Source organism: Schistocerca serialis, chromosome 8, assembly GCF_023864345.2.
Source record: "Schistocerca serialis cubense isolate TAMUIC-IGC-003099 chromosome 8, iqSchSeri2.2, whole genome shotgun sequence".
Classification (NCBI taxonomy): domain Eukaryota; kingdom Metazoa; phylum Arthropoda; class Insecta; order Orthoptera; family Acrididae; genus Schistocerca; species Schistocerca serialis.
The window spans coordinates 386,996,583-387,016,741 of record NC_064645.1 but is presented as its reverse complement, the minus strand read 5'-3'; the positions used below and the strand labels follow the sequence as shown (position 1 = coordinate 387,016,741).

Below are 20,159 nucleotides of genomic sequence, written 5' to 3'. Positions count from 1 at the left end.
AGACCCAATCTGCGCGATAAATCTTGGTAGTCATTCACTGACATTTCAGTATTTCCCCATTTCTCTTTCCACTTTCCTCTCTACCAGCTTATGCTTAATCTTTGGACTAGAGAGAAGCTAATGAAGTAACTTGTACAAGAAGCGACTAAGAGAATAAGGTTCTAATTCCATTGTCATTTACGAGAGTTTAATGGTAGGTAATGCCTTCATCGACAGTACACCTTTTAAATACGGTAGCCTGTAAAGAAACTAGTTTTCCATGCTGTACAAATACATACACACACACATCATCCCGCGGCCAGCAGCTTGCAGTAACTGACGCCTTTTCAGAATTATTTTCACAGAATTACCTATGAATTTTCTCTCATCTCGGTGGGTCTAAACACTTCTTATTACTTTCAAATATTTCATTACCTAAAATCAACTTTCTGTTCGCACACACTTGGGCTGCACCCCGACCACACTTGACCACATATCACCGACTGACCGACTGTCTTTCTCCACTGACGAAATTTGGTATCGCAGCCTCCGAAAATGAGCTGCTAATATCAGTTACCAATAAGAGTACTGACAACGGCAGCTTTCAAGCTGTTACGGAGAGATTTCACCTCCAGCTTCCCTAACCAGGTCCTCTACACTGCTCGGATTTCTTAATAATTGGGAACTCAAATTTCATCTGAAGTCATAATGATGTCGGAAAAAGCTTGAGCTTCAGTTTCATTCCGCGCGGGGTGTCCGCGCGGTCATGGGCGCCTTGCCACGATTCCCGCAGCTCACCCAGTCGGAGGTTCGAATCCTCCCTCGGGCATGGGTGTTTGTGTTGTCCTTAGCGTCACTTAGCTTAAGAATGATTAAATAGTGTGTAAGTCTAGGGACCGATGACCTCAGCAGTTTGGTCCCATAGGAATGTACAACAAATTAATAATAATTCAGACTCATGTCCGCCCTCGGTAGCTGAGTGGTCAGCGCGACAGAATATCAGTCCTAAGGGCCCGGGCTCGATTCCAGGCTGCGTCGGAGATTTTCTCCACTCACGGACTGGGTGTTGTGTTGTCCTAATCATCATCGTTTCATCCCCATCGACGCGGAAGTCGCCGAAGTGGCGTCAAATCGAAAGACTTGCACCCGGCGAACGGTCTACCCGACGGGAGGCCCAAGTCCACGAACATTTTTATTCAGTCTGATAATGCAAGCAATATTACTGAAAATTTCAAGTCTGCGAGTCTTCATCTACGGTATGAACATCTGTGGAACCCACTAAAGAAAAATTTTCCGATAGTCAAGTAAAGCAATAAGGTGAGACACTTGATTTTTGTCTCAAGCGCCATTCTGTCACAATTTTCTGTCGACTTTCCTTTTGCACCTCATCGACTTTCATCCAACTCCTTGTTTAGCACACAATTTCAGTATACAACCTTCTCCAGCTTTGTATTCGTTTTCCCATTCTTTCACAGTGATATCAACAACAGATCAGCCATTTCCGTAAACAGCTTTCCTTGTACGGTAAACTTCAGCTGGAGCAACACTGTTATCTTTTAGGAAGTCAATGACAGCACGTTGCTTCAATCGCTGTGCCGAGCTTCCCTCAAACTATCCGACTACGGCTGTCATACTAACCTCAACGATAGCTTGCGACCAGCTGATGTTCTAACAGAGACTCCGCACGATGTGCTGAAACAATAACGTGCCAGTGCTGCCAACTATTGAGGAATATGGGACGTACAGGCATTACTTATTATTAATTCCCCTCTCCGTCCCTCCCCAGTTTCAAACGTGATTGTTGGTTGTAGACGTTTACATCTTTATCTATTGCTTCGAGTGTGCTCCTATAGTTTGGTACAAAGTCTAGGTGAAAAAGAAAGTGAAAGGATTGTACGGCCATTATTCGGCAGGGTTGTTCGGCCTCCTGATCTAAATATTTCAGTCTGAGGCCATTTCGGCGGCTTTCCTGTCGACTAACATGGGATGAAATGATTAGTGTGTTATCGATAGCTACGATGCCACAGCGTAGGTAAAAGTTCTTAGGTTGGCACTACGACACCGACACCGACGACAGCGCCCTCTAGCCGGCGCTGTTCAACTCTACGAGCGCCGCTCCAGATTCAACCCATTTGATTCCGAGTAGACGACCAAGCAACATTGTTTCTATTTCATAGTGGCAAGCGTCCGCAAGTCGTGGTCGTGCGGTAGCATTCTCCCTTCCCGCGCCCGGGTTCCCGGGTTCGATTCCCGGCGGGGTCAGGGATTTTCCCTGCCTCGTGATGACTGGGTGTTGTGTGATGTCCTTAGGTTAGTTAGGTTTAAGTAGTTCTAAGTTCTAGGTGGTCTGATGAACATAGATGTTAAGCCCCATAGTGCTCAGAGCCACATAGTGGCAAGCCACTACAGATTTTTGCCTTTGTAACTACTAGGCGTTGTTAGATTTGATTAATGTACAGCTTCGCACCTACGTGCTCATCTCAGCCAATGTGAAGTATTATCAGTTGCATATGTTCATACACCAGTAAACTTGTAAAATCTACCAGCAGTATCGAAGCATTTCACCTTTTCCTGCTCCTACTCACTTCCTACATTCGGCCTACCCTTCAGTTTACAGGAGCAGACCCAGGCGCCGTCTACCAGGCGGGATTCAAAAATTAGGACAACAGAAGCAGTCACACCGCATGCGAATAAAATCACTGACCCACCCGGGAACTGAAGCTGTAACCCCACAATCAAGAGGCAGCGACACTAACCACTTTCAGTTTTCCTTTCGTTTTACCGGTGTATTTGTGATTTTTCATCATCAGTCCCAAGCAGATGCCGCATGACACTTTTGTTCAAATGTTCGAATGTGTGTGAAATCTTATGGGACAACTGCTAAGGTCATCAGTCCCTAAGCTCACACACTACTTAACCTAAATTATCCTAAGGACAAACACATACACCCATGCCCGAGGGAGGACTCGAACCTCCGCCGGGACCAGCCGCACAGTCCATGACTGCAGCATGACACCTTTCAAACGCCATCTACACTCAGTTTGCTTATTACACAGGGTCGCAAGTCCGCTGACCGAACACACTGAGCTACCGTGCGGGCTCCCCACTAGACCATAAGACTCGGACAGTGTACGTGGAAGTCGTGTCTGTTTGCAACGTAGCTGCGTAAATTGTAGTTCAGGTGAAACTCACTTTTAGCCACAAATACCGTTAAGGAATAAGGGTACTTGGAAATGACGTAAGAATACCCAGATCTTTGATGCGACGTCTTTGGGATGATCTGCCGGCAACTCGTGGTCCCGTGGTTAGGGTTGCTGATTCTCGATCACGGGGCCCCGGGCTCGATTCCTGTCCGGGTTGGAGATTTTCTCTGCGCCGGATGGTGTGCGTGAGTTGTTGTCATCATTTCATCAGCATTAACGTGCAGGTCGTCGAAGTGGCGTCAAATAAAAAGACATCCACTAGGCGGCCGAACACCTCGGCTGGGGTCTCCTAGTTAGTAATGTCATACGCACATTTCATTTCTCGGGATGAGCTACTACGTGCTTTACAGACAACCTTACTGCACACTTTGACAGAATTTATACGTAGTTTACTTTAAGTGCGTTACACCGGAATGTACCATCTGTGTTGCTGTAGGAATTGGCAGCGAGATGCTGTAAGTGGCAGTGAGGTGGCGGGAAGGAGTGACTCGGACACTCACCCTGCTGTGCCTGGCCCCCGACGCGTCGTTATTGTCCTGGCACGCTCGCTCGTCCACCGGGTTCGGCGTCTGCCACGGTTCCTCCACCTGTGTGTACGAAAACAGATAGTCCTATGTTAAGAAGACGAACAACACAGCAGCACAAGTGTGAAATCATCAATAAATGACACTAGAAAAGTGTATGTATTTGTTTATTTATTTTATTTTGTATATTTATTTCACCTGGCATTAGGGTCCTGAGGGATCCTCTTACATCTATCCAGACATCTTTAGTGAATCAGTAATTTCAATATGTTTAGTACACTACTGGCCATTAAAATTGCTACACCACGAAGATGAGGTGCTACAGATGCGAAATTTAACCGACAGGAAGAAGACGCTGTGATATGCAAATGAATACCTTTTCAGAGCATTCACTCAAGGTGGGCGCCGGTGGCGACACCTACAACGTGCTGACGTGAGGAACGTTTCCAACCGATTTCTCATACACAAACAGCAGTTGACCGGCGTTGCCTGGTAAAACGTTGTTGTGATGCCTCGTGTAAGGAAGAGAAATGCGTACCATCACGTTTCCGACTTTGATAAAGGTCGGATTGTAGCCTATCGCGATTGCGGTTTATCGTATCGCAACATTGCTGCTCCCGTTGCTCGGGATCCAGCGACTGTTAGCAGAATATGGAATCGGTGGGTTCAGGAGGGTAATACAGAAGGCCGTGCTGGATGCCAACGGCCTCACATCACTAGCAGTAGAGATGACAGGCATCTTATCCGTATGGCTGTAACGGATCGTGAAGCCACGTCTCGATCCCTGAGTCAACAGATGGGGACGTATGCAAGACAACAGCCATCTGCACGAACAGTTCGACGACGTTTGCAGCAGCATGGACTATCAGCTCGGACACCATGGCTGCGGTTAACCTTGACGCTGCATCACAGACAGGAGCGCCTGTGATAGTGTACTCAACGACGAACCTGGGTGCACGAATGGCAAAACGTCATTTTTTCGGATGAATCCAGATTCTGTTTACAGCATCATGATGGTCGCATCCGTGTTTGGCGAAATCGCGGTGAACGAAGATTGGAAACGCGTATTCGTCATCGCCATACTGGCGTATCACCCGGCGTGATGGTATGGGGTGCCATTGCTTACACGTCTCGGTCACCACTTGTTCGCATTGTCGGCATATTGAACAGTGGATGTTACATTTCATATGTGTTACGACCTGTGGCTGTACCCTTCATTCGATCCCTGCGAAACCCTACATTTCAGCAGGACAATGCACGACCGCATGTTGCAGGTCCTGTACGGGCCTTTCTGGATACAGAAACTGTTCGGCTGCTGCCCTGGCCAGCACATTCTCCAGATCTCTCACCAACTGAAAACGTCTGGTCAGTGGTGGCCGAGCAACTGGCTCGTCAATAAGCCAGTCACTACTCTTGATGAACTGTGGTATCGTGTTGAAGCTGCATGGGCAGCTGTACCTGTACACGTCATCCAAGCTTTGTTTGACTCAATGTCCGGGCGTATCAAGGCCGTTATTACGGTCAGAGGTGGTTGTTCTGAGTACGGATTTCTCTGGATCTATGCATCCAAACTGCGTGAAAATGTAATCACATGTCAGTTCTAGTATAATATATTTGTCCAATGAATACCTGTTATCATCTGCATTTCTTCTTGGTGTAGCAATTTTAATGGCCAGTAGTGTACATTAACAATATGTAACGGGCGATCAAAAAGTTTCCGTTCGAAATCCGTACAGTCCAGAATCAGTATGCCAATTAGGCAAAATCGTCTTGAGCATTGAGGCAATCGTCTCATATATGCACCATGTAGGTAAAAACCGTGTCCTGCTGCGTGAAGAATTTCTAACTGCCTGTTGCACATCCTCGTGCGACAGGAACCATTGACTATTTAAGGCTTTATGACACCAAAGGCGTGATAAATGCATGTAGAGAGATCAGAACTATAGGACGGGTGCTCGAGTGTCTCCCACTTGAGTTGACGTAACTTCTGCGCTACGACATTTGCGACATGGGGACGCGCATCATCATAAAGCACCGGCACCTGTTGGAGCAGCATTCCACAACGGTGGTCTTCGACAGACATGCTGGACCGTACACATTTTTCATTCTCCTTGATGTCAGCCCGTGTTGTTTCTTCGGCAATCAAAAAAAGAATAACAGCACATTGGTTCTGTTTGGACACATTGGTAATGACGTCGCCATAGTTCATATTTCCGCGTTCACCGCACGCATGTCCGAAAGACGCGAATGCCACACTAATCTCTTGCCTATATGTCGGTGCTTATATACCGTCATAGGACTGACGTTACGGCACATATACGCTGCAGCAACGCCCTCAAACAGAAACTAGATCTCCCGTTATAGGACAATAATAGTGATCATGATAATAACAATACGAGGCATATTCGGAAAGTAAGCTCCGATTAGGCGCGAAATGGAAACCACTATGGAAATTCGATGGAACTTTGCACGGATGTGTTGGGCAGTGTCTTTAGTGTGCCTGTTGATCGCTTCACGTCGCTCTTTTCAGTTCAGAGCGCAAAGTGATCACGTGGACATGCCAGAAACAACAGTGTCTCCCACGAAGTATGTGGATCTGCTGAGAGATTTTGCCTGAAGTTATGCAGCCCACATAACATAAATGTCATGCATTTCTTTCTTCGAGACAATTTTCAGCCACATTCTGCAGGGGCAATGAAGACGCTCCTGCAGCGTTTTCAATGGGAAGTGTCTGATCACCCACCATATAGCCCTTAATTGGCTCCCTCAGTTGTTCATCTCTGCTCACCTGAACTGCTGGCTACGAAGACAACACTTTGGCACAAACAACGATAGGCGGACCATCGTAGAGAATTAGCGGAAAGCACAGGCGGCTGCTTTCTTTGACGAGGGTACTGGGAAGTTTGTACAACGCCACGGCTATTTGCAAAGGTAGCTGGAATGTGTGGCTAACCGTTGCGATCAAAAAATTATTGATTTTCACTGTGGTTTTTATTTCACGACCGATTGGACCTTACTTTCCAAGCAGCCCTCCTAGTATTGAATGTACTGTACGTAATTTAAGAAATGTAAGTCTTTTTAAAATTGTATTAAGCAGTTTCCTGATTAGCTGACGTTTTTGTCTAATGTGAGAATCGGCATCTAATGTGGCAACACTATAGAAGAAATCACTGTGGAGAAGTAGTTGGAAAGTCAGAGCAGAGAGAAATAATAGGCTTCGATTAAGAGAGGAGATGGAAGCAAGAAACTAGAAACTGATGGGGATGAGAGAAGCATGAGCAGTTTATATTATGAGAAACACACTGGATCCCTGTTGGACAGAAGGAAATCTACTGTAGTATACTGAGAAGGAAGTTACGCAAATGATAATATAAAGTTTTAAACTTTTCTTGATCGCAAAATTGTTTTGGATAAGACGTGGATTACATAGTAATTTCTCCCAAGTTCGTCAATTAACACTAGAGTTTTCTGTGAAGTAAATAACAAGGGAAAAATGTTTTTTCTTGCATTTGGTGCCACTGCTGTTTTCCATATCGCCTCGACGATAAACTTCACCAGATGCCCATTGTGGCATTCGTGACCCGCACCGATGAGCGAAAACCATCTGATGAACAGCGTGTTTGTCTACCTTTGGAACGAAATAAAGCAGTTATTCTGCGCGGCACAGATCCAGCCATTGCTTGGCAGGTTTGTGGATCTATGTGGCACCAGATGTCTACGCCCATGTGTCTCACTATTTCCGTAAATTACGGGCCGGTGGTTTGAAGGCGCGTTCCAGAGGTGTTCCTTTGGGTTGAATCGGGTGAATTTGATGCTGAGACAGCTACTTTAGTTTGTTATTATGCTCCTCAAACCACTGCAGCCACCTTGTGACACGAACAGTTAGCTGAAAGGTGCCACCGCCGTTGGGGAATACCTCAAGCATTAGGGGAAGCGGGTGGTTAGCAGTAATGTTCACGCAGCTCACAGCTGTCACCGTGTCTTCAGCTACTACCGCAGTTCCCCTGGAAGCCCAGGTTAAAGCCATCACAGCATAGATGTACGTTCCTGGCACAAAGCTCGTTTCGAGCAGCCCTTCAAATCCACCTGGATGACGGCCTAGCCGGACAGGACCGTCGACATAGCGTAACAAGAAACGTCATTCCTTCGACCAGACAACAAGTTTCCCTTTACCCACAGTCTGGTCTTGTTCATCCCGTGCCAACTGCAATCGTAACTGATGATGTCATTGCGTCAAGATGTGAACAGGTAGGTGTCGTCTGTTACGGAGTCCCATGTTCGACAAAGTACATTGAACGGTGTCCTCCGACACACTTTTGCCTACACCTGTACCGTACGCTGTCGTCATACCTGCGGCAGATCGCCTGTCGTTCTGCTTCACAGAGCGGGCGACCCGCACATTCTGTAATCAGTCGTGGACGTTCAACACCTCGTCCCCTGCTCATGATTGTACCGTCCTTTAACCACTTTCCGTAGATGGCGGCGACAGCAGCACGCAGAAAGTGGACCAGTTTCGCCGTTCCCGAGACGTTCGTCCGCAAGTGATGGTCCATAACCATCTGCCCTTTGTCGTAGCCGCACGTGTAAGTGGCCTTCTCGTAGCCACTTGCCTCTCCTCAGCTTATACACCCTTACCGTGTCAGCTGCCCGCAATCGCACCGGGGCAGTCAATCTCAAGGCAGGTGGTGGTCATAACGTTCTGGGATAATGTGGCTAAAATCGTCTGCTCAACAGGCTACACAACATTTGTTTATCCACCTATGACACCTTAGCTAGAAGAAATCGACAGTTAACAATCTGAAACCCAATAGGAAGGTACTGGACGTCCGAAATCTTTCAGTACAAAAATTTCATCGTAAATATTAATAAATTGATCCACGTATGTATTTTTCGCGCAAGAATATTACAAAAAACTATAAAATTTATATACAAAACATTAGTGGAAAGCACATGTATATGTGGGTTTCTTAGGAAGTAGTGAAGAGAAGAAAAGGCAAGTGTTATGCTCCGAAAATTGGTTACTCGAGACTGCTCAGTCTCAAGATTAGACAACATTGGGAGTTAAGAAACCAGAAAAATTATGTGATTGGAAGCGAACAGACTGGAAACTACTGCGATAGACAGGTAATATTACGGTATCGCCATTTAGAACGAATGCTTAGTAACAGGTGGCCGCAGAAATTGTGGAGGTGCACCCAAGAGGGAGGAGGGAGACGGCACCGACTGCCTAGATTATGAGAAAATTTCGAAATTTTTTGGTAAGTTCCTATGGGACCAAACTGCAGAGGCCATCGGTCCCTTGGCTTACACACTACTTTATCTAACTTAAACTAACTTACGCTGAGGATAACACACACATCCATGACCTTGGGAGGACTCGAACCTCCGCACGGCCTAGATTATGGCGGACAGATGTCAATGACGCATTTCTCACCGAGAATATCTAAGATGGCATTACGAAGGCCGTAAACTATGGAGGCTGAGAAGCAAGACATGCGATTAGCTGTAAATATTTCGCAAATATGTACAGGGTAACTATGGAGTCTGAGAAGCAAGACATGCGATTAGCTGTAAATATTTCGCAAATATGTACAGGGTATTTCAAAACTCGAAGGCACAACTTCAGGAATGGGGTCCTCATAGAACAAGAAGAAAAAAATGCTGTGTCAAAATGCGCAAGGAAATGCTTGATTAAAGATTTATTCGACTTTCAGTTCTAACAAAAGTGCACTGTACATCTGTAACGCCAGCTAATACACTCTGGGTGCGTATCAGAGGAAATGTTCGAAGTGATCTGCCCCCTCCCGAATACAGGCCTTGGTTCGTCGCCTCATTGAATTCCGCACACGATCAAAAATGCCTCGTGTTTCAAAGGTTGCCGCAGTGCGTACATGGAGAGACGGTTCACCCACAACAGCAATCGAAAACACGAAATATTTTTCGTGGCCCCACCGGTGAAATGCCAGGGCGTTTAACTCAGGCGAACGGGGTGGCCAAGTAATCGGTCCACCTCTATATATCCAATATTCATGAAAATGTGCATTCAGCTTCATCTGGGCAAGCAGACTGGAATGATATAAAAGACATCATACTTACGACAGTGAGAGTAACACTTTCTTTATTTCACTCATGTTCGTCAGTCCATCACTAACATGGACTAACGAACGTGAGTGTGTAGAGACTATGTTGTTTTATGACTTATGGATACGTGTGCTCGCAATATGTAACAGTGTGACGAATGTATTTAATAGTAATGACAACGACATATAACTCTGTCAGCTAATTTTAAGTTGACATGGCGTAAAGCCACAAAAATCTGCACTTCGTAAAGGCCTGAGACCGAAATTACAATCGTGAAATAAAGTATTACAGTCACTGGCATAAATATGATGCCATTTATAAAGTTCGTCATCTACATATAAATCTACGTAGTTACTCTGCAATTCACACTGAAGTGGCTGCCAGTGGGTTCATCTAACCATTTTCATACTACTTCTCTACCATTCCACTCTTGGATGGCGCGTGGGAAAAAGGAACACCTAAATCTTACCGCTCGATCTCTGATTTCTATTATTTTATTATTATGATCATTTCTCCCTAAGTAGGTGGGTGTTAACAAAATATTTTCGCATTCGGAAGAGAAAGTTGATGATTGAAAATGACTGTGAATCCCTGGTATAAAAAGTTAGACTGAAATGAGTTAGAGTACCATCATGCATGATATACAGTTGTCAACGGGATGCAAGTGGCATGTCTTAAAGTACTCAGGCAATATAGTACGCAAGAAATCTCTGTAGTTCTGCCCAGTAAGTCTCCCTGGAGGACATAGGTCCAAACAAAAAATCGTCGACAGTGGCTAGCCAGTTGTTGACGGAGAACCTCAGGTGGAGAGACGATTGGATGGTTTCATGGCGATTTGTGTCGGCCCATACGTGCTGGTTAGGCAAATTCTGGATTCCGTATCTTGTCAAAGTCGCCTCTCTGCGACTACAGCAACAGCTGCAAAGCTGGGCGTCACAACACATTGCTGCAGGAACCCACGTTTTCAAGAAGGGACGTCGAACAGATGCGCAGAATTGAGTATAATGACAAGAAATCTACTCTGTAGGAATCAGCATGGGTTTCGAAAAATACGATCGTGTGAAACCCAGCTGGCGCTATTCGTCCACGAGACTCAGAGGGCCATAGACACGGGTTCCCACGTAGATGCCGTGTTTCTTGACTTCCGCAAGGCGTTTCATACAGTTCCCCACAGTCGTTTAATGAACAAAGTAAGAGTATATGGACTATCATACCAATTGTGTGATTGTATTGAAGAGTTCCTAGATAACAGAACGCAACATGTCATTCTCAGTGGAGAGAAGTCTTCCGAAGTAAGAGTGATTTCAGGTGTGCCGCAGGGGAGTGTCGTAGGACCGTTGCTATTCACAATATATATAAATGACCTCGTGGATAACATCGGAAGTTCACTGAGGCTTTTTGCGGATGATGCTGTAGTATATCGAGAGGTTGTAACAATGGAAAATTGTACTGAAATGTAGGAGGATCTGCAACGAATTGACGCATGGTGCAGAGAATGGCAATTGAATCTCAATATAGACAAGTGTAATGTGCTGCGAATACATAGAAAGAAAGATCCTTTATCATTTAGCTACAATATAGCAGGTCAGCAACTGGACGCAGTTAATTCAATAAATTATCTGGGACTACTCCCAGCCTGTTGAGCAGACGATTTTAGCCACATTGTCGCAGAACGTTATGACCACTACCTGCCTTGAGCGATCCTTTAGAAGTGGTCTAAAATGGAATGACTATACAAAATTAATCGGCGGTAAAGCAGATGCCAGGCTGAGATTCATTGGAAGAATCCTAAGGAAATGCAATTCGAAAACAAAGGAAGTAGGTTACAGTACACTTGTTTGCCCACTGCTTGAATACTGCTCACCGGTGTGGGATCCGTACCAGATAGGGTTGATAGAAGAGACAGAGAAGATCCAACGGAGAGCAGCGCGCTTCGTTACAGGATCACTTACTAATCGCGAAAGTGTTACGGGGATGACAGATAGACTCCAGTGGAAGACTCTGCAAGAGAGACGCTTCGTAGCTCGGTACGGGCTTTTGTTGAAGTTTCGAGAACATACCTTCACCGATGAGTCAAGCAGTATATTCCTCCCTCCTAGGTATATCTCGCGAAGAGACCATGAGGTTAAAATCAGAGAGATTAGAGCCCACACAGAGGCATACCGACAATCTTTATTTCCACGAACAATACGAAACTGGAATAGACGGGAGAACCGATAGAGGTACTCAAGGCACCCTCCGCCACACACATTCAGGTGGCTTGCGGAGTATAGATGTAGCTGTAGATGTAGATGAAGAACCATTAGGAGAAGGTCATCCTTGGAGGATAATCCGCAGAAGCCAAGGGGTTGGGTTGTTTTGGGGGAGGAGAGCAGACAGCGAGGTCATCGGTCTCATCGGATTAGGAAGGGACGGGGAAGGAAGTCGGCTGTGCCCTTTCGAAGGAACCATCCCGGCATTTGCCTGGAGCGATTTAGGGAAATCACGGAAAACCCAAACCAGGATGGCCGGACACGGGATTGAGCCGACGTCCTCCCGAATGCGAGTCCAGTGTGCTAGCTACTGCGCCACCTCGCTCGGTACGCAGAAGCCAAGGCTTGCACACGCTCCAGATGGTATGGATACAGCACGCCTTGTGCTGATTCCAGGACATTCCTCCACAGTCCTGAGTAGGCTTTCATTATCCTATCGTGTTGTAGGTGTTGGCGACCCCCTGTGGACGAGTGACATTCTCGTATTCACAGACAAGCCGAAGAATTCCTTCAAGCATCTTTAGGTGTGGTAATCTGTGCAACGGTTAGCGCCACTGTACAAGTGACGTGCCTGCAATACATTGCCACGCGCTAAACCTTGCATGTAATTCATTGTCGCGAGCTCTTGGTTGGTGTACATTTCCAGACTGCAGACTAAGAGCACAGGCAATTACAAGCTACCCCATGCATACCTTCGATAATGGCTACGGATACGTGTTAACGTCGCTAGTCACTTCAGAGGAGAATGCACACCACAACTACTTACTACGGATATGCCAGGAGCTACAAATTTAGCTTGCGCTCACCGACTTCATATGCGCATTCTGAAAGATATTCGGGCCCATATCACACTGATTCATAACTTGATTACTTGTGTAACACTTTTAACCGGTATCGTATATTTTTCTCTAGCGAAAAGCACTTGTCAGCATGCACTGCGTAACAGTAGCATGCTCGAGTAACTATGCATTTACGAACCCATGTTGACATAGCGTTATTTTTTTCTTCTTGTGTGAGGGATCCACTGCTGAAGTTCTGCCGTCGAGTTTCGAAAAACCCTTTGTATTGATAAATTTCTGCGCTCTCACACGATTTCTTATAACAGAGTTGCAGATTGTGACAACTTTGTGCGCTTTTTTCTACCAGTCACTCTTAGTGCAGTCACTATTTGAGTTGTAAATTTCAGCACATTATGTCACCTGTAAGACTTCCCCCAACATTGGTAACATATAATGAAGGTACCAAGCATTCAAAGAACACAGGGCTATAGCAGATATTACAGGGGAGAGATTCTGCAATGAAATCAGTATTCCAGACCTCAGACGCAATTACGTGTATATAAAATTTTCAGAAGCTTAAACTGCCAATAACTGAAACAAAATACCCGCAATATAAGTACATATTCGTAAAATGCAAAGATAAAAGAAGCGACTGATACGTCTTGCAAGTTCATTCAACCCGCTTCATTTCTACGTAGTCTTGCGCGGCCGGTGTCATGATTATTAAAATTTTTCTGCCTGTTTTCCACGTCATTGCATAAAATACTGTAATCATAAACCTAAAACCAACGTTTCGACAGTAACACAACGGCCTCCCTCGAGGCAAGACTGGATGAAAGGAGGCTCTATTTATTGCAGATGATCGGTATCAAGACATCATATTTTCGAAACTTTATTGGCCCTAGAATATAACAGGCTAGTCGTGACAGAAGGAGGAAGGTAGGAAAGGAGCTGTTCGTGGGCTAGCTGGCTTCTCAGTGACTGGGTACAGTTTGAAAATCATCGCGCGGAAATGCACTGACAGTTCCCCTACAGCTAGCTGTCTGGTCCGTGCGGCGGCGTAAGTGTCCGGTGAGTCTGCTTCCCCACAACAGCTCGCGGCCCGTTGGACTGGGACAGCCGGCAGCCAGGACGTCGGAAGTTTGCAGCCGCCCTCTCTGCTGAAGTTGTCAGGCTGCTTAATAACTTCAATCGCCTCTCCAGATATGACGTATTGACACTGATTGTCTGCAATAAATAGAGTCGCCTTTCCGCCACCAAAACCAGTCTTGCCCCGAGGGAAGCCGTTGTGATACGGTCGAAAAGTTGGTTTTCGTAATTATAGCATTTTATACAAAGGCACTCTAAAACATCCAAAAGAACTTTAGTAATCACAACATGTTTCATTTTTCATAAAACACAGTGATCTTTATGTTATAATATCAGTGACTGGCACTTGGGGCCACGAGCTAATCACACATAAGACTGCCAGCCGGAGTGGCCGTGCGGTTCTAGGCGCTACAGTCTGGAGCCGAGCGACCGCTGCGGTCGCAGGTTCGAATCCTGCCTCGGGCATGGATGTGTGTGATGTCCTTAGGTTAGTTAGGTTTAATTAGTTCTAAGTTCTAGGCGACTGATGACCTCAGCAGTTAAGTCGCATAGTGCTCAGAGCCATTTGAACCATTTTTGAACACATAAGACTGCTTAGGAAAACTGTGTGGCGGTTCAAGATTTATTATAACACTGTGAATATTTTATTTAACAGTCTGCGAAGTTATATGTCGACTTATTCAGCTGTTCTCTGATGTAAGAGGTGCCGTATCAATTTTAGACTGAGCGAGATGGCGCAATGGTTAGCGCACTGGACTCGCATTCAAACCCGCTTCCGGTCATCCTGATTTAGGTTTCCCGTGATTTCCCTAAATCGCTTCAGGCAAATTCCGGGACGGTTCTTTGCAAGGGCACGGCCTACTTCTTTCCCCATCACTCCCTAATCCGATGTGACGGATGACCTCGCTGTTTGGTCTCTCTCCCCTGAATCAACCAACCAACCAATCAGATTTAGTGAAGCATCGTAAGCACTGGTGGTCCGTTATTAATGTTTGATACTACGGGTCAATTTTGTAAAGCGTAATGACAGGAAGTGCGATAGCTGAGTTAAATGTAGAGTAATGACTATGTTCAGTTAATAGCATACTGAGCAGTGAAGATTCATCAATAACTATCGAATGACATCCATAATGCGAATTCATTTCAAACGATAACTTCTTGCACCACTGTATTTAGCGTTCGAAGTCCTTGTTAATTCAGCACCTCAAACCTTGGACGATATCATACGCAGCCAACGATCACTTATTTCCGTATGAGCTGGGGAAAGACCTTGTTTTCATCTGTAGCATAACGAAGACATAGGACACCGCAGTCAGGCAGAAGACTCTTCCGAGGAGCCATATGACACTGGAAATGGAGTCCAATGCTTCTTGACAGAGCGTGGGGGCACGATGCGGGAGACCCGCACCACCGTACTATGCAGGGACATAATGGAGCTTTTTTTCCGTTGCCTTCTTCCGACCGTAATGGGGATGAGTGATGATGATGAAGACGAAACAACACCCAGTCATCTCGGGGCAGGTGAAAATTCCTGACCCCGCCGGGAATCGAACCCGGGAAGCGAGAACGCTACTGCAAGACCACAAGCTGTGGACCGATATGACATTAGTTATTCGTGAAAGCTAGGGACACGCATGTTTCCTTGCGCATCTCAATGGGACTGGAGTGACAGACTCTTCCACATGCAGCGAACATCAAGTGGACGATGGATATATTTATTATTTCGTCCTGCGATGTTCTAAATATGCTCCACACTAAAATAAACTCTGCAAAAACTTCGCAAAAATATGCGTTTCCTAGTCAAAAAATATTAAAACACTAATGACTGAGAAAATCCTGTAAGTGAACTGTTTAACAGCACTTTACCTACAAGAAGCGGATATACTTTGCTGATACACAAGATACAGAGATTTGTAATTTCGTCTACCTATAAATGGCTATATACTTAAATTCAACCGCCACTGCTAATCTTAATAAGTAATTGTAATGATTGTATTGTTTCCAGCAAAAGAAAACCAAAGAAATAAATTTAAAAAGAACAGAGGATACCACGTTCAACTATTGCGCTCAAAAACTCTTGTTCCAAATTGCAGTGGCGAATAAATGTCCCTCTGAGTGAGAAGTACGTGTTGTGATAAGAGTAGAAGACGGCTTCTTCTCCAGTAATGTGACCAGTGAGGGAAGCTGGGTAGCTCCCTGTCCGCCAGACGATAAGCGAAAATCGTGGAACAACTCCTCACATATTATATTTCAAAGAAATTAAAAATATTTTTACTAAGAAGTAACGCATCACCACGTTTTGTGTCAGAAAAACAACATTTCACCTCGAATTACTGCCTTGAGGACACACTGCCAACATTAGTGTATAACGGCAAATGAAGCAAAAACTCCTACAAAGTAATGTGGCTAGAGTCCGCCACTGCACATGGCCAGTACAGAATCTCTTGCACTTCTTGGGATGTGGGGTTTTGGTGAATCTATCACACAAAACTTGAGAAGAAATAAGGCAGAATTGATGGATAACATATTTATCACAACAAAAATGTAAGTCGGGCGAGGCTTACTAAAGCGACCAATTAGTGGTCAGTCTGCTGCACAATTCTCATTTTCTCGCATTAAACATCGACCGACTTCTGATACGCAAACGATTAGAAAAGCTGTTTTAATTTTACTTACCGTTCCGCTGAACGCCCTGGAGACTACGCTGATAGGACTTCCGGAATTAGTCGTCTAAAACAAAAACAAAAATAAAAATGGAGCATTAGTGACAGACTCCTATTATCAACGCGAATGCAGCAACACATTATGAACACAAAATAAAATCATATTTGTGGTCTCGTGAACTGGAATTTTTGCTGTTTTAGAACGTCAGAGTTTCAACGTTACCCTCGTACATAGTACAGCACTGCACAGGGAGTTCAGAACTTGCCATTACAAGCTGCTAGGATCTACAAACGGGCAGGATAAGACATATTAAACATAGCGTTCCACTCCTATGTGTTTGCGTAATGTAACTATAGTAAACTGCAGTTATAGTGATATTTACAATGTGTATGTCGATTAACCAAAGACTAGCTTTGGAATGAGCACAATTTTTTTTAAGATGAGATACTTTACACGTCAGTTCTCAGAGATTTTAAAATTCGTCAAAATTTCATTTGTTTTATTTTGACTATAGCCGAATAATCGTCTTGAAAGATTCAGCAACTGTTAAGACAATAAAATAGTTTGTATTTATTGTTCCGTCTCAGTTGCACATTTTCAATTTGATTACGTGTTTTTATCATTCTCAATCGCCTCCAGATGATTTACATCAGCAATCCGTCTTGTCTACTCAAACCCACATATCAGAGTACCCTAATATGTAGTTCTGATTGGATAAAACGGGTTGCTGATGCAACTACTTAAATCTGAGCACTCTGATATGTGGTTCGGAGTAGACAAGATGGGTTACTGATGCAGGTAATTAGATTTGAAGATCATCAATAGTGCTGAAAAAGTGTAATATAATTAAAAATGTGCATCTGAGATGGAACAGTAAAATGAGAATTATCTTAATATTTTATTTAGGTTGGATTGTAGACAGGTTTGTGGAAAAAATGATGGGCTCGAGTATGGATGCTGTCACATTTACATACATTCAAACAAATTCCTTAAAGTTAATACTAATATAAGTAAAATACTGGTAGCCCTCATGCAGCTTAATTCCTTTATTAAATACACATTAAACTTCGATTTGTGACATTACACTCCTTAAACTGATGTGGAGAAGGATTCCTTTTAATAAGATTTTGTTAGACGCGAAGAGTCACTTCAGAATGAATTGATGTTGTAGTAGAACACGTAGCTTCAAATGGTTCAAATGGCTCTGAGCACTATGGGACTTAACATCTATGGTCATCAGTCCCCTAGAACTTAGAGCTACTTAAACCTAACTAACCTAAGGACAGCACACAACAACCAGTCGTCACGAGGCAGAGAAAATCCCTGACCCCGCCGAGAACCGAACCGGGGAACCCGGGCGTGGGAAGCGAGAACGCTACCGCACGACCACGAGCTGCGTACGAACACGTAGCTCTGCAGTATTTTTACTATTCGTGAATATCAACGAGATGAAAGTTGGAAAAACTGCAAAAACATGTCCGATGTCAGTTGCGAGTGTGTGTCTTTCCTGAGTTACGTATGAAATAAATGGTGCGCTATGTGGTCATGCTTAGATTTACGAATATTTACGTTGCACACACTGACCAAAACCTTATAGTACAAAAAAATGTACTTTGGGAGCAGAGACCTGGAATCGAATAGAACCATTAAATTCACGACATTGGACCAGAGACCTGGAATCGACTAGGACCATTTAATTCACGACATTGGTGAAATCCACCTTTTTATGGTGGAATGGTTGAATGGAGGCTCAGACTTCATCTCTATCGACCGCAAAGCACAGGATATTGCAACAGGTTGTTACATTTTCTCTGCCTTGCGATGCCATGCGGATGGAGGGGCATGTGGCCAACACACCGCTCTCTCGTGATTTGTGCAGACTTCCGAGACCCTGGAGCCGCTACTGCTCGCTGAAGTAGCTCCTCAGTTGGTAGCACGAGGCTGATTCCATCTCGTACCAGTCCTCCACCAAGGAAAAATCCTTGGCAGTACTGGGAATCGGATCCGGGGCCTCCGCATTGCAGCCATCTACACTAACCACTTAGCTACGTAGGCTGACGTTTTATTGTATAAGCCAACAAAAATATTTTTTTTTTTTGGTTGGATAATAGATCAACCTCAAAGTCTACTGGACACTGTATTCGTATTTGACCTCAGCTTTTTCTCACACATTGAGACTTCATTGCAAATTAGAAAATTACAAACGCATTTAATTATAAAATAATCAAATTATTTCTCAGTGTGAACGAAGGATTTATTGGTGCACACAAATAAAAACAGCTCTTTAATACACAGGTAATATGTGTCTATTGACTCTAATTTCTTTTCTCTCTCCTCCTTGAAGCTCTTAATACAGCTTTCTCCTTTGTGACTCACCTGTTTTGTATCTCCGTAAATGACCAACTGTAGTCACCTATCGTATTTGTATTTTAGCACTGTTCCTCACTGAAATCATACAATTTTTCAGAACAAAACTCAAGCTTGTGACGTTTCACTTCCTGGCCGTGCCTGTTTGGTCGTCCTATTCACTATTGTAGATGCCAGGAGGAGTTTCCCGTGGCCAGGTGAACTGGGCTTTGCTCATCCTGAAGATTCCTAAACGGGTGGTCACACTAGCTTGATTTGCAGAGCACGTCGTTTTCTCGCGACGGCAGTGCTTACCAGCATCTGGCGAAGGTAAACTCCTGGAGCACCTGCCATCCTGGCAGGAAGCAGCGACTTCTAGAGAAGTTCTCGTAGAGGACGCAGGAACTGGCCAAAGAACTGCTTACATTCCTCTCTTGCGTCAGACTGGCTGAAACGCCAGAATATTGAAACAGTTTCATGGAGCAGCTCGGAGCTCGCGAAATTGAGAAATCGGCCGACGGGCTGCGACCTCTGCGGTGTGAGTTGTGTTTTATCACCATTCCGGGATTCGTGACCAAAGACATTGCTTTTCCAGTACGGCAAACCTGTAGGAGTCGAACGTGCGGTTCTGTCAAAGTAGACATAATTATCTCTCGAATGGGCATTGCGTTCTGTGAATGGTGTCGAGACGACGCTTAGGCCAATTCACATTGACCGTCAAGTCACCTCAAAACATTCCGCAGTGCGTTTCAAACAGCGGCATTCACACAGGTCGTAAACGGGCCGTTGCGTTACGTCACGTCAAGGTTTGTTGGTAAGAAAATTTTGCGCTATCGTCGTCTGCTAACATTGTAAGTGAAGCTGCTTACGCCGTCCTCATTTGTGTTATAGTACTGCATATTGTGCTTTTGTGTGTTCGTGTTTTATTATTATGCTTTTTTTCGTGCAAATCGCAAATTTTCTACGACGACTTGGATATTTTTTACATCGTGTGTTCTCACACAAGCGAGGTCATACATTCGAAAGCGAATAATTATTTGGATTATACAATAACAGGACAGAGATGACGCCCACAATGCATATAAATAAGAACATCAGTCGACGAAGCAACTCCCATTACATAACGTTTTAAATGAAAAGATCAGCTTTAATGAAGAATAAAAATACAGTTGTTTGTAACGTATTAGTTACGTAAGAAAGAAAATGAGTGAGCTTCTATTTATTCGTTTATAGGTATTGTTT

General features: G+C 44.6%; 1 protein-coding gene across 1 annotated transcript in view; it reads right to left on the bottom strand.

Annotated features, from left to right (window-relative positions):
- The window catches only part of LOC126417028 (CD151 antigen-like), a 212,838-nt gene that overhangs the window by 26,408 nt on the left and 166,271 nt on the right, over positions 1–20,159 (bottom strand). Inside the window, exons 4-5 of the mRNA XM_050084919.1 lie at positions 16,584–16,637; positions 3,683–3,769 (exon numbers count right to left, since the gene is read on the bottom strand). Of these exons, the coding sequence (XP_049940876.1) occupies positions 3,683–3,769; positions 16,584–16,637 (141 nt within the window). The remainder of the gene's footprint in view (positions 1–3,682; positions 3,770–16,583; positions 16,638–20,159) is intronic.